Below are 24,370 nucleotides of genomic sequence, written 5' to 3' on the forward strand. Positions count from 1 at the left end.
TTGGTTCCTGTACTTGTCATTTAGTGTTAAAGGATTTATTAAAAAAAATATTAGTGTCTTCATGCACCGTCTCTTTAAAAAAGCCGGCCGGCAATTCAGCAGTGGTACCCGACAATTTATAACAGAAAGAATAGAGCATCACACATAGATTAGATAGATAGAAACATGTCAGTCACATTTATAAGAAGTACAGTGATAGTGTTGATTACTGTACTTGTCATTTAATGTTAAAATAAAGGATTTATTAAAAAAAAAATTGGCGTGGGGTTCCCCGTAACTTTAGTCTCTAGCGGAGGTTAAGCAGACGGCTGGGGCAGATGTTTGAAGCCTGGGAAGGGGGTAATACCCACGGAGCTTCTCAGGCTACTAATATCAGCCCCCAGTTGAATACCTAGCCTTTACTAGCTATTAAAATGGGGGACCCCCAAAAAAATGATGTGGGGTCCCCCCTATTTTAATAGCTAGCAAAGGCTAGGCAGACAGCTGGGGACTGATATTAATAGCCCAGGAAGGGTGCCATGAATATTGGCCCCCTCCCAGGCTAGAAACACCAGCCGTCAGCCTCCCCAGAAATGGCGCATCCATAGGGTGCGCCAATTCTGGCACTTAGCCTCGCTCTTCCCACTGCCCTGTAGCGGTGGCAGTGGGCTAATAGGGCTGGGGTTGATGTCAGCTTATAATGCCAGCTGACATCAAGCCCAGGTTAGTAATGGAGAGGCGTCTATAAGACACCCCCATTACTAACCCCATAGTCAAAGTTACAAAAAAACACAAACACCCAGAATAAAGTCCTTTAATTGAAATAAAGACACAATTCTTTATTGTTCTAAATTAAACCATACTTATCATCACGCCCATTCCAGCTGAAGCCAACGATCTCCTGCAATAAAAGTAACATTATAAATCAACATCATCCTTACCTTTCCATGGTTCCCACGACAGCTTCAGCTCTGCTACATTGATATGACAGGCTGGACCGCAGCAGAACGCTGCCATCCAGCTTGCCATGCCGCAGACACTGAGAAGCGCAGGCATGCTTGCGCTCCTCAGTGTCTCGCTGTGACGGCATCCACATGAGCCGAGTTCATGTCCAATGAACTCAGCTCATGTGAGCTGAGCTCACCTCATGCACGTCACTGACAGCGTGGGAAAATTCTCAGCGCTCAGCGCTTGAGCAGGAGAATTCTCCCATGCTGGGATGGCATTGAGATGACAGGCTGGATCACAGCTGAGCGCTGCCATCCAGCATGCCATCCTTCATAGACACTGCAGAGCGCAGGCACAAGCATGCCTGCGCTTCTCAGTGTCTGCGGCATGGCAAGCTGGATGGCAGCGTTCTGCCATGTTTCACTGTGAGCACTGTTCCCATCGATTTGGCAATCACTGTAATGCCACAACCACCATGGCTGTGGCATTACAGTGAGTGGCAAACAATCCCTGCATGATTGGTGCTCTAAGTAGCGCCAGACATGCAGGACACTCTTTTGGTGCACGAACAGTTATCGAACATAACCTCGAACAGCTGAATTTTTTGCAAATCGTTCAGGTTCATCGAACAACTCGAACACCGCCCAGAACAGCTCGAATTTGAGATTGGCGAACAGTTCTAGTCGAACACCGCTCATCTCTAGTCAGGAGACTGAGATGGCCACTCCAGAACCTTCACTTTGTTCTGCTCTAGCCAATGACAGGTCGACTTGGCCTTGTGTTTTGGATCGTTGTCATGTTGGAATGTCCAAGTACGTCCCTTGCGTATCTTCCGGGCTGATGAGTGCAAATTTGCCTCCAGTATTTGCTGATAACACGCTGCATTCATCTTTCCTTCAACTTTTACCAAGTTTCTGGTGCCTTTGTAGATCACACATCCCCAAAACATAAGCGATCCATCTCCATGCTTTACTGTAGGAATGGTGTTCGTTTCATCATAGGCCTTGTTCACCTCTCTCCAAATATAACGTTTATGGTTGTGGCCAAAAAGTTCAATTTTGGTCTCATCACTCGAAATTACCTTGTTCCAGAAGTTTTGAGGCTTGTTTCTGTGCTGTTTGGTGTATTGTAGGCGAGATACTTTGTGGCATTTGCGCAGTAATGGCTTTCTTCTAGCGACTCGACCATGCAGCCCATTTTTCTTCAAGTGCCTCCTTATTGTGCATCTTGAAACAGCCACACCGCTAGTTTTCAGAGAGTCCTGAATTTCAGCTGATGTTATTTGTGGGTTTTTCTTTGCATCCCGAACAATTTTCCTGGCAGTTGTGGCCGAAATTTTTGATGGTCTACCTGACTGTGGTTGGGTTTTTACAGAGCCCCTGATTTTCCATTTGTTAATCACAGTTTGAATGCTGCTGACTGGGATTATCAATTTCTTGGATATTTTTTTGCATCCCTTTCCTGTGTTATACAGTTCAACTACCTTTTCCCGTAGATCCGTTGACAATTCTTTTGCTTTCCCCATGACTCACAATCCAGAAACTTCAGTGGCTGGATGAAAGATGCAAGAGTCTGTCTGGATCCCAGAAACTCACTCAGCTTTTATGCACACACACTGATTACATGAAAACAGGTCACAGGTGAGGATGTTACCTTTAATAGCCATTCAAACCCAATTATGTCAAATTCTGTTCATATTATCAGACCAAAATCACCAGAGTATGTGAACTTTTGAATAGGGTCATTTGAATGTTTTTGGTTGTCATTAAGATTTAAAAAGAGAAAGCAGAGTAGTTTGACTATAAATGGCTTCACCCAACCAATAACCATGAGTGGAGAAAAAGTTTTTTTGTTATCATTCATATTCTCTGAAACAAGGCCAAGAAATGAAAAATTCTGCCGAGGTATGTAAACTTTTGAGCACAACTGTATCACCAAATGCATACAATGATGTGCCTATGAGAGTGAGAAGTGGCACAAAAGGTGCAAACAAGGAGAGATTACTGACTTTGAGTCATGCTGAGAATGTATCCACGCCGCCCCCCACTGGAGGGCTTGAATATACTGCTATGCAGCTTACATTCAATACCTAATAAGCATTTCCACTTTATATACTTCTATATTGTTTACATAGGGTGATTTCTGATCTAGCACTTTACATTTACTGATATATGCTGCAGATGTCTCCTTGCCTCCCCCTTTTTTTACTTTTGTCTTTTTAAATTGTCTTACATGTTTTTATGAATTGTCATGTGGTGCCTTTTTCCAGAATAAATATTTAATTGTTCAAATCTAATACGTGAAATTTATTATTAATTTCCAGATAGTCAAAAATCTATATTAAAAGAAAAAACTATTTGGGCTGTGCTGCATTGCACTTTTGATGTTTTGGATTGCATTCTTCCTGTTATAGTTTCATTGCTGCTATTTATACCTGATATACAATATCTATTTGATTTTTGCATGGTATGGTCTTAGCAGATGTGGCAATATTTTATATAGCAGTCTACCTACCAGTACTATTTTTCTTATGGTTGCACAACTGTAATGATGTCTCTTTATCTAATCTATATCCCTCTTTTAATGTATTTTTATAGGATTTATTTAATAAATATAAATCTCATTCTATTGCCTTTGCAACTGTTTCTCTGAGGCCACATTCACATATTCAGTACAACCCCTGGCAAAAAATATGAAATCATCGGGCTCAGAGGATGTTCATTCAGTTGTTTAATGTTGTTGAAAAAAAAGCAGATCACAGACATGGCACAAAACTAAAGTCATTTCAAATGGCAAGTTTAGGGCTTTAAGAAACACTAAAAGAAATCAAGATTAAAAATGTGGTACTCAGTAAGGGTAATTTTTCAGACCAAGCAGAGGGAAAAAATTATGGAATCACTCAATTCTGAGGAAAAAATTATGGAATCATGAAAAACAAACACACAAAAGAGCACTCCAATATATCACTAGTATTTTGTTGCACCCCCTCTGGCTTTAATAACAGCTTGCAGTCTCTGAGGCACGGACTTAATGAGTGACAAACAGTTCTCTTCATCAATCTGGCTCCAACTTTCTCTGATTGCTGTTGCCAGATCAGCTTTGAATAAACATCCTCTGATTCCATAATTTTTGCCAGGGGTTGTATTTGATCAGTATTTTACATCAGTATTTGTAAGCCAAAACCAAGAGTGGAACAATCAGAGGAAAAGTATGATAGAAACACGTCACCACTTCTTCATTTTTCACCCATTCCTGATTTTGGCTTATAAATACGGATGTAAAATACTGACCAAATACTCAACGTGTGAATGTGGCCTAATAATTAATTTCAAAGTTACCGGAACTAATTAGGTCTAGACTAAACAGCAAAAAATTCTTCATTTACTGAGCCTTGCAATTGCAAAATATGTATTCAATGGTTATGAAATGCAGTCTGGCTTCACAAAATGAAATGAGTTGCACTCTGTATATATGGGATACATACCATATTCTTGATGACACTCGTAGGCTTTGTTCACACATTATGTTTTTTTCAGCATTTTTTGATGCGTTTTTTGATGCAAATTTTCAGCTGCGTTATTCAGTACCAGCAAAGTCTATGAGATTTCAGAAATCTCATGCACACATCATGTTTTTTTTTGTTCAGGATTTTGTGCTTTGCATGGTGTTTTGCAAAATAGAGCATGTCACTTCTTTCAGTGTTTTTTCAGCGTTTTTACACCCATTGGAAGTAATGGGTGGTGAAAAACGCTGAAAAAAATGCACCAAAAACTCAGGTGTCAAGTTTTCAGTGTTTTTTCAGCGTTTTTTTCGCCTAAACCAGAATAAGATTTTTTTTCACTGAACTTTATGTACATGCCTAACAGAGACAAAAGGGCAGTGAAAAAAATGCTGAAAAAACGCACCAAAAAAAAAAGCCAAAAAAGCAAGAAAACAGCAACAAAAATCCTGAACAACCTCCTGGCAAGGGATCAGGTTTTGCTGCAGAAAAATCGCACTGAAAAAAACATGATGTGTGAACATAGCCTAAAAGGGAAGAGTCGCAGCCTGTTCGGCCTCATTCAGATGTCTGTTTTTCGTGGTTTTGATGGAAGACAAATACATTATAGTCTATGAGGCCGTTCACATACGTATCCATGTTTTTTTACTAACCATGTGTTCGGACAAAAAAATTACATATCCATTGTTTATATCTATTGTTTATAGATGAAAATAACCCACACAAGTCTACGGGTCTGTGAAAATCACGGTCAGAACACAGATTGTATGAGTGTGTAATCTATGTGCGTTCTGTGATTAACATTTCAATGTACAGGAGAAGCTTTATCATTTATTTTTTCATGCATTAAAATCAGTGATGAAACACTGATGGTAAAAACTGATGCACTGACCAAATACTGATACGACTTGTATAATTTTTTGTTAAATATGTGAAAAATCACTAACGTCTGAATGAAGCCTTAATAAGATACACTGTACTATACTACTCTGTCTTCCCTTCTTCATTTAAATATGAAACTATTCACTCATCCTGAGGCCTCATTCATTGTACTTGAATCATTTGTGCGTTCTATTAGTGTTTTTCATGGATACACCACATCTCAATCATATTCTGTGATGCTGTTCATATGTCCGTGTTTTTTTGCCCACAAAAGAAGAAACATGTCCGTTTTTGATCCGAGTAACAGATGACAATTATCTATACAAGTGATTTTTCATGGTTCCATGAAAAATCAATGACAGCATACAGATGCCATCTATGTTTAATCCATGTGCTTGTTTTGCTGTCCGTTTTAAACATTGCAAAAGGGTAGGAGAAGCTTTGAAAAAAAATTTCATATACCTTGGGGAAAAAAAGTATTTAGTCAGCCACCAATTGTGCAAGTTCTACCACTTAAAAAGATGAGAGAGGCCTGTAATTGACAACATAGGTAGACCTCAACTATGAGACACAAAATGAGAAAACAAATCCTGAAAATCACATTGTCTGATTTGGAAAGAAATTGTTTTAAAATTTTGGTGGAAGATAAGTATTTGGCAAATTACACAGACATAATGGTTAAAGAAGAATAAAGTTAAAATTTTAGAATGGCAAAGTCAAAGTCCTGAAGCAAGCAGAAAGAATACTAAAATGTATGTAAAAATATGAAACAAATTTGAACGGTTCCCAAACTTTCATGCACCAATATATATAGTTTTTTATGTCTGGTACTTTCTACACTTAAAAAATCGCTTAAATCACAAACAAATGTTGTTTTTTTTTTTTAAATTTGCATCATCATATTTTGAGAACTACGGTGGGGAAAATAGCTATATTTTTAACAAGTCTGTGGAGTTCGGACTTTAATAGAGCCTATGTTTTTAAATAAAACAGGTTGCCCACTAACAACTGATTGTCATCCCATTGATTGAAAACACCAGACTCCATTTCACTTTCAAATTATCTGGTAATCCCAAAGCTAGGGCCACACAGTGGCATGTGTCACTCGACAGCAATTCTCTGAAAAGTTGCATGACAAAAACATATGTGCAACTTATCTCCGATTTTATGTCACGTGACTATTTTAGTGCTTTCATTTTGCTGTAAATTAAACAGATAGTTATAGACAAGTCACATGCACATGTCAAGTGCGACTTGCTACCAATGACAGAAATTAGAATAAATTTGTAAACAAATGCGACTCTTTATTGCAGTATGTTGCAGGATGCAATGTTACACCATAGGAAATCGTCCAATGTTGCAAAATGTCACTACAATGTCAGTGTAGAGGATCACATTTCCCATGTAGCCCTTGCCTAAAGGTTCAGATGCTGTTGTCTCTCACATATAAGTGAAAATGGATAAGTTTCTCAATAAGAAAATTACAAAAACTAATAATTTTGATTCACTTATTTGACTTGGTTCCTATCTATTTTTATCACCTTTTTGACATGGGGGATTTCTGCTGGAAAAATTAGATTTTTCATTTTCACATATATGAAGTGGTCCTTAAAAAAGTAGGTTTTGTAAATTTCATTGATAAAAATGAAAAAATGCTGCTAAAGGGAATCTGTCATGTCCCCAAATACTATTAACCTGCAGATTTAGGGTTTATCTGCTGGTTAATAGCATTCCATTGTTGTTTTGCTGTATTACAAAAGCGCAGAAATTGGGAAAAAGTGAACTTACCTCCTCCTAGCAGCCACCGATCTTCAGTCAGAGGCGTGTCCAAAGTGGTTTCAGTCACCGCTCACAGTATTATGAACGGCGGCTTGAAGCATGCTTAGGCACTTTGATTGACAGCTCATTCCACAGCGCATCTTCGCAGGGTGAGCTGCCAATCAAAATGTCAGGTCAATTTTACAGCTGCTACTCACAATGCAATGAGGGGTGATTGAACCTGCTCCAGGCGCACATCTATGGCCACGACCCCACTATCAGTATTCAGCCAGTATTCGGTCAGTATTTTTTCTCAGGAGTGAGAGCCAAAACCAGGTGAGGAACAATCAGAGAAAAGGTATAATACAAACAAGTCACCAATTCTGCATTTATCACCCACTCCTGGTTTTGGCTCCCACTTCAGAGAAAAAATAATGACCAAATACTGACCAAATACTGATAGTGGGACCTAGCCTAAGATTGAAAATGGTAGCCATGCTTTCAGTAAGGCAGCCAAACAGCATTGGAACACTATTAACTGGAAGGATAGTCTTATATCTGCAAATTAATGTGTATTATGACTATCCGTTTTTAAAGGTATAAAAATTCAAAGTTCAAAAATTGCAAATGTTTCTACATTATCATCAAATTTCTAATATTTTCATATAAAAAGGCAAATCATATAGACCCAAATTTACCTTGACCATAAAATACAAGGTGTAACAAAAAGAAACAATGCTGGACTCACTGGTACATGGAAAAGCATTAAAAAGTTATTGCCATATATAATAAAACATGTCAGATTTTAAAAATATTACATGATCAGGATGGGGTTTAAATAATAGAAATAAATAAAAAAAATAGCTCCAAATTCTCTGCATTGGTAGATATTTAAAAAGTGGGAAGCTGACACTGCCCTCGATAATAAGGGAGTGCGCACTTGGCAGTCAGACGTTGCGAATCCTCTGAAACTTGAGCAGCAATTTTGAACTTTAAATATCAGTAAATCTGTATGAACAAGTGTTATCAAATTTATTGTAAAACTTGCAAATTACTGGAAGAAAAAACAAGTAGCAGTCTCCCTCTTTCTCAATATATATGTATATATAAATATATATACATATATTTGTCCTACTTTTTACTTATCAGCAATATAGTCTGAACTAGCGACAGCTTGTAGTTCTCTTTTAGATTCCTCTCATTGGTGTTTTAAACCAGATCTTTTATCCTTAGTTGCTAAAAGGAACTGCTATAGACTTATTCTAACACTGCGGATTTATGACTGGGAAATGCAAGATGCTATAAAAAATACAACCCAAGCAGACGGCAGGTAATGGCGATGTTGGTCGAGAGAAGCATTTATGCTCTATAAAACTTTTACAGCCCTCTCTGTCAGATAGCAAACATGTCCTTTTTAACACTTCAGACCTCTGCAAAACTATGCCAGCTTTACATTAGTTTGAAGAACAAGCACACGGGTACAGCTAAACTTAGGAATCTTTTTCTGAGAGCTACTATTGACATCACTATCATTATGCGATAAGACAGTAACCTGTGATCATTAATCTGCTTATTTTGAGACCCCACTCTTTGTATTAACAGTCAGTGGTTTCTTTGCTTGTTCGCCTTGTTATACCTAGACTTAAAACCTCCATGTACTCATTAATATTAAACATAAGGCAGTGCTTCTCAATATATTTCCTATCAATCTAATAATCATACCACATCTCCTGGCCAGGGGACGAAGCAAAAGAGCATACAGACATTTCTTCTTGTTTGAATTGTTGAACCACATGTTACTCTGTTTCGTCTGATATTGCATGTACTTGTCCTCTCTGAATTGTAAAAGTCCTGTGGAATATGTTGGCGCTTTATAAATTAAATTATATAACATTCTCCATTATCCGAACCTTCTACTCCTGCATTTAATACTTTTCTTATGCTGCACCAGTCCTCTGGAAAGTACTACCCCAGATAATCCAGTTAAAAGAGTTGTCCACTAATAGGACAACCCTTTCTCGATCTGAAAACCACATCTTTTTACGCCTGCCTATCCGATTATCTTGCTATTCTAACTTTTCTCAGTTCTCCCTTCCTACATTTTCCTTAAAATCTCGTCCTTTCTAACATCTGTTTCCACACTTTCCATGCACTTATTAGCACTTTATATAAACATATACAGAACCTGATTGGTAACTGGTTCATGCAGCTTGAAATGAATTCCCTTATTCGTTATAATTTTGACTGGACCGTATATTACAAGCAATTTTTTTTCTCTTGTATCACCACTACTTCTTTGTACAGTAGATTGTAAGTTTGTGACCAGGACCTTCACTCCTCTTGTACTTTAGTATGTGTTATTCTGCTTTGCCTGATACTGTTTGCGCTAATACCCTCTGAATTGTAAAGTCCTGCAGAATATATTGGCGCTATAGAAATAAAATTATTATTTGTTATGTTTAGACAACGTTTACCTTTTTTTTTTTTTAATTTTAAACAGAACTTATTTTCCACATTGAACTGACATTTATGTAATATCCTGAGCATATTACATAAATGTTTAAATTGGGAATACCCCTTAACAGAAAAAAACTGCATTGCAGGCAATCAATTGTACTGTAGTTATTCCAGACTAGGACAAAAGGCTGCACAAATGTCAGACCCCAATTACAATTTCTTTACCTACTTCTTTATTTACTATTTTGGATTCCTAGTTTTATTTACCTCAGAAACATGTACATATATTTATAAATTATATGAGCAGCTTTCTTATTATGAGATGTAGCTTATTTAATAAAATAGTAGAAATAGGACTAACTCATCGTTAACGGTTGCTGACATATCTAGCAACAATCAAGTAATCAAGTAAAAATGGAGAATTTAATATTTTTTTATTTCATATTAAATTATATTTAATATTTTCTTCAAATATATGTAAGCATGTCTAATAGCAACTGCCATGTGTGACTCTGTTGTGTATGGAATTGTTAAAAAAGTCAGTTCATATAATGCTGAAAAGTGAATATTGTAAGGAAAACTGTCTTGTTTGTCAGGTCTACTGAACAAATATTAGAAGGGTCTTCAAAATAAAGCAAGCATAAAATAGTGTACGTATAAAATACTTCTTAACGGTCCTACATATTAATTTATATAAAAGCCATTATGAAACTATTTATTAAACAATAAATCTTACTGAAAATTCATAGCGTGGTATTGTCTCATAGTCCAGGGGTACAGCAACTCTCACACGGATATCAGCCTTTCCTTGGACAGAAGTTGGAGAAATGATAAAGTGGTTGGAGTTGTTTCCCACAAGGTAAACTTCAAAGGCACTGTTGACACCCTGGTTAATGAGAAATAATAAATAGTATAAATAAATAATAGACCACCACAAGACATTAAATGCCAATACAAAAAATATTACCAACATACAAGACATTGATTAATGAAGCATAATATTGAAAAATCATTCATACATACAGTACAGACCAAAAGTTTGGACACACCTTCTCATTTAAAGATTTTTCTGTATTTTCATGACTATGAAAATTGTACATTCACACTGAAGGCATCAAAACTATGAATTAACACATGTGGAATTATATACTTAACAAAAAGTGTGAAACAACTGAAAATATATCTTATATTCTAGGTTCTTCAAAGTAGCCACCTTTTGCTTTGATGACTGCTTTGCACACTCTTGGCATTCTCTTGATGAGCTTCAAGAGGTAGTCACCGGAAATGGTTTTCACTTCACAGGTGTGCCCTGTCAGGTTTAATAAGTGGGATTTCTTGCCTTATAAATGGGGTTGGGACCATCAGTTGTGTTGTGCAGAAGTCTGGAGGATGCAAGGCTGATAGTCCTACTGAATAGATTGTTAGAATTTGTATTATGGCAAGAAAAAAGCAGCTAAGTAAAGAAAAACGAGTGGCCATCATTAATTTAAGAAATGAAGGTCACTCAGTGCGAAAAATTGGAAAAACTTTGAAAGTGTCCCCAAGTGCAGTTGCAAAAACCATCAAGCGCTACAAAGAAACTGGCTCACATGAGGACCGCCCCAGGAAAGGAAGACCAAGAGTCACCTCTGCTCCTGAGGATAAGTTTATCCGAGTTACCAGCCTCAGAAATCTCAGGTTAACAGCTGCTCAGATTAGAGACCAGGTCAATGCCACACAGAGTTCTAGCAGCAGACACATCTTTTCAACAACTGTTAAGAGGAGACTTTGTGCAGCAGGCCTTCATGGTAAAATAGCTGCTAGGAAACCACTGCTAAGGACAGGCAACAAGCAGAAGAGACTTGTTTGGGCTAAAGAACACAAGGAATGGACATTAGACTGGTGGAAATCTGTGCTTTGGTCTGATGAGTTCAAATTTGAGATCTTTGGTTCCAACCAAAGTGTCTTTGTGCGATGCAGAAAAGGTGAACAGATGGACTCTACATGCCTGGTTCCCACCGTGAAGCATGGAGGAGGAGGTGTGATGGTGTGGGGGTGCTTTGCTGGTGACACTGTTGGGGATTTATTCAAAATTAAAGGCATACTGAACCAGCATGGCTAACACAGCATCTTGCAGCGGCATGCTTTTCCATCCCGTTTGCGTTTAGTAGGACCATCATTTATTTTTCAACAGGACAATGACCCAAAACACACCTCCAGGCTGTGTAAGGGCTATTTGACCAAGAAGGAGAGTGATGGGGTGCTACGCCAGATGACCTGGCCTCCACAGTCACCAGACCTGAACCCAGTCGAGATGGTTTGGGGTTAGCTGGACCGCAGAGTGGAGGCAAAGGGGCCCACAAGTGCTAAGCATCTCTGGGAACTCCTTCAAGATTGTTGGAAGACCATTTCCGGTGACTACCTCTTGAAGCTCATCAAGAGAATTGCAAAAGTGTGCAAAGCAGTCATCAAAGCAAAAGTTGGCTACTTTGAAGAACCTGGAATATAAGACATATTTTCAGTTGTTTCACATTTTTTTGTTAAGTATATAATTCCACAGTGTTAATTCATAGTTTTGATGCCTTCAGTGTGAATGTATAATTTCCATAGTCATGAAAATACAGAAAAATCTTTAAATGAGAAGGTGTGTCCAAACTTTTGGTCTGTACTGTACATTTATCCATTCATCCATCTTTGTGTTTGTTCCATCCATTCTCTTCACAAATGTACAAAGAAACATAAAAAAAATGCATTACACATCATTATGATACAAAACTAAAGCTCAATGGGGGGATCATTAAAAGGGGTTTTGTGGACTGATAAATTGTGCAGTCACTTTTTGTGGCTGCAGATTGCAAATCTTGAGAGTGTGCAACATGCACACTGTCAGGATCTACCTTTAATGCCAGCTTGAGAGGTTGTCACATGACAGCTAATATTTGATTTGCATACTGGAATAGCAACTATAGCACCTAAACAGTTAGCCTGTTGGGATTGGGTTAAGAGTGGAAAGTCATTTGTTACTCCTCCAGAATTTTGCAATGTGATTAACAGTGCAGATGGTTTGTCACAGCAGATGTGGATCTAATAAGTTTAAAAAATATATATATTTAAAAAGTTCTAAACATGAAAGTTTAAATTCCCTACTTTTCCCATTCATGATACAAAAAATATCTAAAAAAATGACCATAGTATCATCACATTGGTAAAAGTCCAAACTTTTAAAATATTAAGTTTTTTTTATTCCTCGTCTCCTGAGGAAAATGTATAAAAAGAACTCTATAGCTTGCAACACAAAAAAAAGCTGTCACAGGGATCCATCATTGTAAAATAAAAACATTTCTGGTGATAACAAAAATTATATTTAAAAGTGCTAAAACATAAAAAGAAGAGTTAATATATTTTTACTATACAGTGAACACCAAAAATTAAACAGAAAAAAAAAATGGAAATTACTGTTTTATTTTTTTTATTCCTCCCTACAAAGACCTTTGAGTGTGTTTTCCAGTACATTATTTAAAAAATGGTGCCATTTTTAATACATTATTTAATAAAAGGTGAGATTATTTACTACAACTTTATTTAATAAATGGTTCCAACTTATTACTCTAAAATAACAAGCCTTGATACTGCTATGTTGACCAAAAAATAAAAAAATGTCATGGGTGTCAGTAAGGGGTTAATAAGTATACAGTTATAGTTGTACAATACTGTGATATGTACTATTTTCTATAAATAAGTACAAAGTAACAGAATACATTTTAAAGGTCAGCATCTCTCTAAAGCCTTTCTTAAACAATAGACTTAAAGTCAGCTATTTCGATCAAAATGAGCAAAGATGGTGCTCATATCACAGCTAGGAAATTTGTGGACCAATACATCTTGTTTCAATGGTTTTAAACATAGTGTTCCTTCTAATATAACGGCAGGTTTTCCAATTTTCCCTCAGAACAAACTTCTTTGAGTTAAATGCCCGAAGAAGCGCTAATGGCTGTGAGTGCCTGAGCGTGAACGTACGAAGCAGGTGAGAAGTTTTGCATTTGCTCCAAACTCTTCCAGTGAACTGTTAGAAATGTACAGAGGTTAGAAAGCAAAGATATAGTGAAAAAGTTATTTCAAGAAGAGGGAACAAGGTTTAGAAATAATGTTCTCATGCTCCCAACTGGCTCTCTAGTAACTCTTCTTGTTTAGACAATTACTAGCAACATGCAAACTAAATTGTCTTCTGAAGTCATACCATTACTGAATGCATTGCTAAATGCTAATGCATTGCTAAATTGCTAAAATTGGAATCACTTATTTCTAGCAGAATTTGCTTATAACATAAGGGCACTGAAGATCAATCATACAGATCAATAAAGCTTATAATATTGTTAGAGATAAATAAATCAATTCTAATCATATAAAAATTTTGGTGTTGAAATTTTAGAAATTTGCTGAAGCGGTCGAATTTAAACAATATACTATCCATTTTGGGTGATTCGCAACAAATGGCCACCCCCATTTTACACATTTCAAAATATTGCTACATCCAAAGAAAGATCACATGACCATACACATGTCCGATCAGTATTTCCCATAATGCCTTACATCTATCACTTCACGAAGTGTACCACATATTAATCGTAAGGGATTATCATGGTCTGTAAAAAAGCAGAAGCAGAAAGTGGGGCAGCCATATTGTGGTGAATCTGGAAAGTGAGAAAATGACATAGGTCACAACTTACAAATAGAGATAGTACATAAAATAAACTAAAGAAACTATGCAGACAGTGTGTGACACAGCAGCAGTGAAAATGAGTGAGGATAAACTAATAGAGAAAAGAATTATTTAATAGGCAGAGAGCGATAGGAGTGTCACTGTGTCCCTGAAGCTGGGTCAGGGAGAGATACATAGCTGGCAGCTGCTTGCTTAATCAGTGTGGTCATAATGTTGCTGCAATTCAACTACACATTTTTTCACTTATGCAGAAGGAAGCCACTGATATTTCTGAATAAAAAAACAAATCTGTGTCTGTTTCACAAATTGTGTTTGTCACACAGAGTAAAAATTTTTGGTAGACCTGTTTTATTAGTTGACATACAGTATTTTGCAAATGTTTTAGGCAGGTGTGGAAAAAATGCTGCAAAGTAAGAATGGTTTCAAAAATAGAAGTGTTAATAGTTCAGTTTTATCAATTTCTAAAATGCTAAGTGAATGAACAAAAGAGAAATCTAAATCACAATAAATTTATTGTGGCCATAAATCTTTATACTGCCAAGCTCCAGTTACCCTAAAAAAATGTGTGTTACATTCTGAGGTCTCCAATAATAATAATAATATTTTTTATTTTTATAGCGCCAACATATTCCGCAGCACTTTACAAATTTAGGGGGGACTTGTACAGATAATAAAGACGTTACAGAATAAACATAACTTAGATATTAAAAGGAGTGAGGGCCCTGCTCGCAAGCTTACAATCAATGAGGAAATAGAGGAGACATATAAGGTAAAATGTATATATATTGTATAATACAGCCATAATATACTAAATAGGGTATGCACATAACACTACAGGAACACTACAGGAACTGGTCGCCAGCCAGTATGTGTACAGTACAGGCAGAGGCTATTAAGGCTATTAAGCGCATGGATGGTATGAACATGATTTTAAAGAAAATTTTAATATGGGCCAGACTAGGACAGATAGATAAGTATGTTGAGGCGATAGGCCAGTCTAAAGAAATGGGTTTCTAGGGCATGCTTAAAACTGTGGGTATTGGGAATTAATTGAATTGTCCTTGGTAGTGCGTTCCAAAGAATTGGCGCAACACAAGAGAAGTCTTGTGGGAGTGGGAGGTTCGGATAATCCAGGATTTTAGTTTTAAGTCATTAGCAGAATGGAGGGCACGGGTAGGGTGGTAGACTGAGACGAGGAAGGAGATGTAGAGTGGGGCTGAACCATGGAGAGCTTTGTGGGTGAAAGTGAGAAGTTTATATTAAACTCTGTATTGGATGGGCAACCAGTGCAATGACTGGCACTGGGAAGAGGCATTGGTGTAGTGGTTGGTGAGGAATATGATCCTGGCTGCTGTGTTCAGGACGGATTGGAGAGGTGAAAGTTTAGTAAGAGGGAGACTTTAGTAAAGAGTTGCAATAGTCCAGACGAGAATGAATAAGAGCTACAGTAAGAGTTTTTGCTGAGTCAAAGGTAAGAAAAGTTCTAATTCTAGAGATATTTTTGAGGTGTAGATGGTATGAGCGAGCGAGTGATTTGATCTGAGGAGTGAAGGAAAGATCTTAATCGAGTATGACCCCAAGACAGCAGGCATGTTGCTGGGGAGTAATGGTGGAGCCACAAATGGAAATGGCAATATCGGGCATAGGTAGGTTAGTGGAGGGAGGAAATACGAGTAGTTCAGTTTTTGACAGATTCAGTTTTAGATAGAGGGAGGACATAATGTTAGACACAGCAGAAGACAATCACTGGTATTTTGTAATAATGCAGAGGTGATGTCCGGAGAAGAGGTGTATAATTGGGCTTCATCAGCATAGAGATGGTTCTGAAAACCGAATCTACTGATTGTTTGTCCAATAGGAGTGATGTATAAGGAGAAAAGAAGGGGGCTTAGGACTGATCCTTGAGGAACCCTGACAATAAGGGGAAGGGGAGAGGAAGAGGAGTCAACAAAAGACACAGTGAAAGAGCGGTCAGAGAAGTAGGAGAAGAACTAAGAAAGAACAGTGTCCTTGAGGCCAATAGAGCAGAGCATAGTGAGCAGGGGCTTGTAATCCACAGCTTCGAATGCTGCAGAGAGATCCAGTAGAATCAGCAGGGAGTAGTGATCATTAGATTTAGCTGTTAGTAGATCATTAGACACTTTAGTGAGTGCAGTTTCAGTAGAATGTAAAGAGCAGAAACCAGATAGTAAAGGGTCAAGAAGAGTTATCTGAGAGATAGACGGGAGGGGACCAAGCATTCCAGGAGTTTAGAGATAAAGGGAAAATTGGAAACAGATCTGTAGTTAGCAGCGCAGTTCTGGCAGAGGGGTGTTTTTTTTAAGTAATGGATGTATGCAGGCATGTTTAAAAGAGGAGGGAAAAATACCAGATGATAGGGAGAGGTTAAATATTTTAGTTAGGTGAGTGGTGACAGCCAGAGAAAGGGACTGAAGGAGATGTGAGGGAATATGGTCACTGGTGCAGGTAGTAGGGTGAGAAGATGAAAGGAGTCTGATCGCTTCTTCTTCTGTGACTGGTTCGAAGTCAGAAAGTGAGCAAGATGCATTGTGGGAGGGAGTAGAATGCATAACATTTGGGGATTGGGAGAAAATTTCCTGTCGGATATGGTCAATTTTTTCTTTGAAATAATTGGCCAGATCGTCAGCGCTGAGGTCGGTACTCGGGGCCTGTGCTGCTTGATTAAGGAGAGAGTGAAAAGTGTCAAAGAGGTGTTTAGGATTATTGGATAGTGAGATGTTGAGGCTGTTAAAGTAAGTTTGTTTGGAGAGGTGAAGGGCAGAGTTATATTTTTAAACATAAATTCATAATGGATGAAACCTTTCCCAGATTAGATTTTCTCCACAGCCGTTTGGCACACCTGGAGCACCGCTGGAGAAAATGTGTTTGAAGCATGTGCCAGGGTTGTCGTTGTCTGTGCCAAGTTGTTCTATGTGTAGGAAGAGTGGCTTCATCCAAATGTTTCATTATAATGTTTCAGTGCAGAGTCAGGACATTAGAGGGAGGAGATAGGGGCCAATGATGACTGCAACATTTTCATACATTTCTGGGTGTTAATGGCTTATATATTTCTGCAAGTGTGGAAAGTGGAGGTGTCTTGAGCAGGGTGACAGTTCTTGACAGAGAATGAAAGAAGGATGTGGTCAGAGAGCGGAAGAGGAGAATTAGTAAAGTCATGTATTGAACAGAGCCGGGCAAAGATCAGGTCCAGAGTATTTTCGTCTTCGTGTGTAGGAGAATTAGTAAGCTGTGAAAGGGTGAAGGAGAAATTTAGAGATAAAAGATGAGCGGCAGAAGGGGAGAGGGGATCGCCAATTGGGATGTTAAAGTTTCCCATGATGAGAGTGGGGATGTTGCAGGATACACAGTTTGGAAGCCAGGTGGCCAAGTAAACCAGGAACTGACTGGAGGGGCCCGGAGGGCGATACACAACCACCACTCGCAGGGAGAAGGGCTGGTAGAGTCTGACTGTGTGGGCCTCAAAAGAAGAGAAGATAAGGGATGGTACTAGGGGGATAACCTGAAAAGTACATTTTGTTGAAAGGAGCAGACCAACACCTCCACCTGATCTGTTGTCAGGTCTCGGGGTATGAGAGAAGTGTAGGCCACCATATGAGAGAACAGCAGTGGCGGTGGTGTCCAACTGCTGAATCCATGTTTCAGTGAGAGCCAGAAGGTTAAGGGAATTTGAGAGGAAAAAGTCATGGATGTAGGCGAGTTTATTACATGCTGACCGCACATTCCAATGGGCACAATTAAAAGAGACAGAAGGCATGCAAGGAATATTAATGAGGTTAGCAAGGTTTCTGAGTGTAGCAGGGAAACAGTTAGTCTTATTATTACCAGAAGGTCCTGGATTAGGATAAATATCACCTGCGACTAAGAGAAGGAAAATAGAGAAAGTGAGCAGATGGTTGAGTGATTTGTGAGACCATTTCTTGTGTTGTATGGTGGGAATGAATGGGTCTGTGCAGTATAACATTATGAAGAGAGCATGAGAGCTGTACATAGGAGAAGGGAGGAGAGAGGAGTTAATATGGATGAAATGTGCCGAGTTTGTGGAAGAACGGTGAATGTGGATGATTGTAGCAGCCAGAACATAAATGGCACAAATACAAATGGTGAATACTGTTTGCAAATCAGATGACCTGGACGCAAGTTCCAAGGACTGTATTTAACCCCTTTCAAGTTCTTTAACACAAACACAGCCTTAGTAATGTCAAAGTGACCTCACCATAGAAACTGATGGTAACCCAGTAGTAACCAACAATCGATTTAATAACAGTGCACTGAAAGACTTTTAATTTTTATTTACATAAAAAAAACTGTCCAAAAATTATCTCTTTTAGTGATTTGCTATCAGGCAGAACACTGACTAAAACTTATGGTGTCAGAGGTAGCATCATCCTGCTGAAACTGAAACAAGTGATGAGCCATATATTCCATATCACTTCCTCAGCATTAATATAATTGTAGAGGTAAAGAAAACTAATCATGACCTGTGTTTCAGAATGCTACTGCCTGGAAAGCTTGTGATTTCGACAAGTAATGCACCATATATTTCGTAACACCTTCCTCTTCCTCCCAATTAATATGATAACAGAGGTAAAGGAGATGAATTGTGGCACACATTTAATAGTACTACTGCTCGGACAGCTGGTGCCAGTGGTACTGATGCTTCTGCTGCTGCAAGCAACTCCCACATTCTTAGCCATTGTATGTTTTTTTTACTTTTACACTGTCCCATCCATTACCATTGACACTTTTAATTTTAGCATATATTTTGTACAACACTATAATATATTTTTGACAATCTTTTCAAACCCAATATTTCAACCCTAGCTAAAAAGTACATTATAAGAAATGCTAAGTAAGTTTGTAAATGTACAGAAAGCAAGATTTGGCAACAAACCGCATGTACATGACATGTATGTTTGTCAAATTCGACCAGTAAAACAGGTGTACAAAAACAGACATGCAGACTTAAGTGTCTAGATTTAAAAAATAATATTTTACCTTTCCAAAAATTACATAATAAGAAATGATAGGTAAGTATACGTTCAAAAAGCCAGCACCTCTTTCATGAATGTGACACACACACACTGGTAACACTAATAAGACCTACTATAGAGAGAATCAGCACCCTGTACACCCTAGCCACACAACTAAAAACACCACCTCAAACCTGACTCCCTAAAGGGCACATCAAGGGGTTTATCGTACCTCATGAGGAACCAGAGGGGAGGCTACTACACACTGCTAACAAGGGGAGAGGAAAGTGCGCAGGTGAACATTAATACCAAGAGTGAGAATACTTAAAGCATGTTCATAAAGGCGAGAGAGGAAAAGCTAAAGTGAACCAAAAATAAAAGCAACAAAAATAACCTCCCAAAACCCTAACTGTGGTCAAAGAAAAAGATGCTGGGAAGATTGACAAACAGCAATAATACAAATGATGTTTGCCTATCGGAACATCCCGTAACTGAAGGACTGGAACTCCTTAGCGCAAAGCCACCAATAAGTATAACCAGGAAGGAAGTGCAGTGAAGGGTGAACATGTAAAACCCTACATAGAATGTGATAGGGCAAAACAAAATGAAAAAAATAAGAAACACCAGGAGAGGAATAAACCAAAAAGGGAAAACAAAGACAATAGAAACTATCAGCATTTGGAAAGGGAAGAAAGGGCAATAGCTCAGCGGACAGGGGAACCTACTATGCTGCAACAGGTCACCAGATTAAATCCCCAAACCGAGCCATGACTACCTTTAACTGGGCACTGTATTGATGTGGCGTGTATGGATGTAGTTGTCTAGTAAAACAGATGTATAAAGTTTGCGACATGCACATTTTGTAAATTAGACAGTCACAATTAAATGTCTGGATTGTGGGAAATTTTCCTTTATATATATTTTTTATTTCCATCACAAAAAGGATTATTTCCACACAAAATGTAAAAGCTCAGTATAGTCACTTGTGACAAGTAAACACATCGTCTCTGCCACTGATTTCAATTTTTTTTTCTGTAAAAAATATCGTGATGGCTTTCTGGTGTATTCATTTTCCGATGTCAATGTTGTAAATGTTTGCAAATGATCTTGGTCTCTCTGATAAGTTTAATGGCACTTTGGTGTTCTGGTTGGACTATTGTTTTAGTCTATGTTTAGAAATATGGCTGGACGATCTTGCTATTTTGCTCTGAATCTCTTTAATTCAATAGGTAGATCCTAGGATTTAGAGCACCAATTATTGCTTTCTAAGCCTTACTTGGTCGTTATTTGTTGTTTGGTAATGCTCCCTCTCCATTTCCTTTTATTATCAAAACTTATCTCACATTACATTTCTTTCGTTTCCTGTTTCATTTTTTTTTCCGGGAGTGAAGGGGTAATTCATATTTGAGAAGCAAATAGTCACATAATTCTTGTTCAGTAGATATTGTGAGACTGGCTACTTAATGAGCTGAGAATTGTTTGACTATTGTTATACTGTATCATATAATGTCAGACCTTGTATTCTTGACCACTAGTGTTGAGCGAGTATGTCCTGTCCGAGTATGCTCGGGTCGAGCTCCGAGTATTTATAGCTTCTCGGTGATATGGTTGAATCGCTCCCGTGTGCATGATTTGCAACTGTTTGACAGTTTTATTACATGTGAGGAATGTGTAAGAAATAGACATTCCTCACATGTAATAAAGCTGTCAAACAGTTGCAAATCATGCACACGGGAGTGATTTAACCATATCACCGAGCAGCTGTAAATACTTGGAGCTCGGCCCGAGTATACTCGGCGAAATGGTTAATAGGACATACTCGCTCATCACTATTGACCACAGTTTATTTTGCTCCATAATTTCTCTTCCTTTTGCTTATTCTTGTATACTTTTTTAACAATAAAAAAGGCTTTAATAAAAAAAAATGCTTTAAAAGGTTGTTCAGGTATGAAGCACCTTCATACAATGTACACTGCACCGCAGCTCAGTCTCTATTCACCTGAATAGAAGTTTAATTGACTAGGGATCAGTTTAGATATAAAAATAGTTTTCGAATTGTTTTACAGTAGCTCTAATATGGTCTAAGTACTTATTTAGGCTAGATTCTCGCACAAAAACTTTTTGGTGGTACTTTTCTTTGCATTTTTGACAATTTTGTTTTGGTCAAAAAGACTATAACCAGTTGTTCTTACTCTAATGTTTTTCCATAGACCTCTCTATAGGACTCTTTTGGACTTAAAAAAACGTCAGGAAAGACACATGTGCATAATATTATAAAAGAAAAAAACGCTACTAAATGCTTATAAAATCAGGCCTTCAAATGTTTAAAATATGTGGCTTTTTTAACATGATAATAAAGCATACATTTACAGTGTCTGTTTCTACAAACCAAAGTCAAATACATGCAGTCTAATAAGAAAATATAATATAAATACATTATTTACATTACATGTATTTCATCATTGGCATCTAGTGAGTTCATTCAAACATCCAATTTTCTAAAACATTTTTCATGTTACTCAGAATTTTGGATCATTAAATGAGATCTTTGTGGACACTTAGATCCAAAACCGCACATGATGTGATTGTTTGCAAAGTACTGTTTCAAATAATTCTGACCCATACATTATTACCAGGCATATAAAATACTTTGGTGGAGAAATGGTGGTGTACAGTTAGGTTTACACTGGTATTCGGCATTTAATTATTCTCTTCCTTTGTAGAAAGAAAGGAAAACAAACCCATTTCATGATGTTTTCCGAAGACAATGCATTGTCCCGTGACGGACATAAATGGCGTCAGATGGACCCCATTAACTATAATGGAGTCAATTTAGGTATAGTGAAGATATCTTGAATTTTAATGGCAAAAATAAAAAAGTATGTTGCACTTTTTCTTCCAGTGAAAATGACATTGTAATATAGCTCTGTCCATGGTAGATCTTAATAGTGCTTCCACGGACACACTTTACACAAACCACTTTTTTAGCAGGTCCCAGGGTAGCACTGGTCTTCACCCTTTAACCCTTATACAAGGATCTAGACTTACACAGGGCCCCTGGATACATTCATGGAGTGGCTGGTAGAGCGAGATGGAAGATAGAAGGCCAGGTTATTACCTGATAGTCACAGTCAGGGACAGAATCAGAGGCAGTCAGTAGACAGAAAAACGAGATAAGGCAAGAACTAAACACCAGGAGAATCAAAATATACGTGCTAGACAAAGCAACAGACCAGAGTAATAGCAAAATCCTGGGGATTAAGTAGAGAGTGGGTCCAGCAATGACTCACAGCAGAGATTTGATTACAGCAGATAATCCATACCCTGCAGAAAGACAGACTCTCTGTCTGGGTGGGACCACATATCCAAACCAGACCAATTTAAAACAGGACCTTTACATCAGCAGTGAATGCACGGCAGACACAGATCATTGGATAGGGATTAGTGTTGAGAGAGTATGCTCTGTTCCGAGTATGCTCGGGCCGAGCTCCGAGTATTTACAGCTGCTCGGTGATATGGTTGAATCGCTCCTGTGTGCATGATTTGCGACTGTTTGACAGCTTTATTACATGTGAGAAATGTGTAAGAAATAGACATGCGGATTATAATCGGGAAACATGGCAGACAACTTAACAAGTGTTTTTAAAGTGTTTTCGCAGCAGAAATGGCGCCAATGAAACGCATTAAATCTGCATCATGGGCACCCAACCTAAGGGTTGTATGGCTTAGGGTGGCAAGTTGGAGAATAGGATTTCAACAGGTTTCCTTTATATGTGCACAAATAATTTCTTAAGAGGCAGCAAGTTTCTACTAGCATTTTTCACTGATGAAGACTCAACATTTGAAATCTTATGGAGGTCTGTAGTTTTAAAAGCTTGAATCCAGCTGCTTTTATTACATGAATGGAGTATAATACAATCAGGGATGTCAATCATCCAGAAATTCCTGGTCAGTCCATAAAAATAGGGCACTTTTTTCCACTATTCATAAAAAATGGATGTGTCAGTGATTTTTATTAAACTGAGGGCTGAAGTACAGATTATTCTAATGGTAATTATCATTTTACAGTTCACAATAATTGCTGCTAATGTGTTCGAATCAGTATTCTAAGCAGTAGACATGCATCAATTACAGTCTGAATGATCAACTATGGTTTTTCAATGTGTCCATAAAAACTGTTGGGTGTCTGTGATTTTTTGACATGTTGTCCAAAAAATAACACCAATGTTGACAACCCTGAATACAGTGTGTAAACTTACTCATCTCCCAGGTGCCTTGCCCCACAGTAGATCCAGCTGCAGACAGGCTACCTACCCCTGAACTAAAGAGAAGTGCCTGATAGGTTAAAGCAGATGTCTGAAACAAGTCACAGACTTGTGGTTAGAAAGCAAAGCCTATGAGCACTAACCAAATTCTTTTTCGTGAAGCTGGAGTGCTCCTCTTGGCATCAGTGCTGTAATAGAAGCTGCTCAGAAGAAGAATGGAGTTTCAGGATGAATAATTTACAAAGCTCTTTTTCCTTTTTAAACAAATTGCATACACCCTGAGCTAAGGTTGGACGACGCCCCAGGCAAGTGCCTACTTTTATCAACCCATTGTCCCTTTTCTGTTGCTTTTCAGTGACAGAATATTATGCAGACACAGCCCCTACAACTTAAGCAATATAGCTTTAAAACTGGCCACACACTAGTAATATTTCAACCATTAATTACGATGTTGGACACCTTCTGTACAACAAAAGACTATGTCAAACAGTCAGATATCTGTAAAAATACAATGTTTGGATTCTTTTAGGCTGATTTTGGTTCCGTGGTTAGCAATACTGGTAAGTCATCAGCGTTAAATGACAGATGGTCACCCCATCAGTAAAAGTTTAATAAGTTAATCAAGGATTTGATGTTGATGTAGTCACCAGGATGACAATTTTTGCAGACTAACCAAGAATGACAAACCAGAAAATGATCATCGGAAGTCAATTTTAGGAAAGCGATAAATAGAATAGTTGCAGAAGAAATCTTTTGTCCCTGGACTAACAAACCAAATAGGATTATATACATGGTGCCATTTTCAACCAAACTGTCATATAAAAGCTTTTCAAACCTGACAACTGCAGGTCTGACACCTGCCTTGTAGCTAATAAAGAAATCTTAACCAAAA

At 37.9% G+C, this 24,370-nt stretch overlaps 1 protein-coding gene across 2 annotated transcripts in view; it reads right to left on the reverse strand.

The window, feature by feature from the left end:
- The window catches only part of CDH23 (cadherin related 23), a 1,802,240-nt gene that overhangs the window by 873,884 nt on the left and 903,986 nt on the right, over positions 1-24,370 (reverse strand). For both annotated transcript variants that reach the window (XM_073685852.1, XM_073685853.1), the window contains exon 12: positions 10,260-10,409. In XM_073685852.1, the coding sequence (XP_073541953.1) occupies positions 10,260-10,409 (150 nt within the window). The remainder of the gene's footprint in view (positions 1-10,259; positions 10,410-24,370) is intronic.

This window comes from Phyllobates terribilis, unplaced genomic scaffold, assembly GCF_046119375.1.
Source record: "Phyllobates terribilis strain yellow unplaced genomic scaffold, ASM4611937v1 Scaffold_5__5_contigs__length_657084704, whole genome shotgun sequence".
NCBI classification, from domain to species: Eukaryota; Metazoa; Chordata; class Amphibia; order Anura; family Dendrobatidae; genus Phyllobates; species Phyllobates terribilis.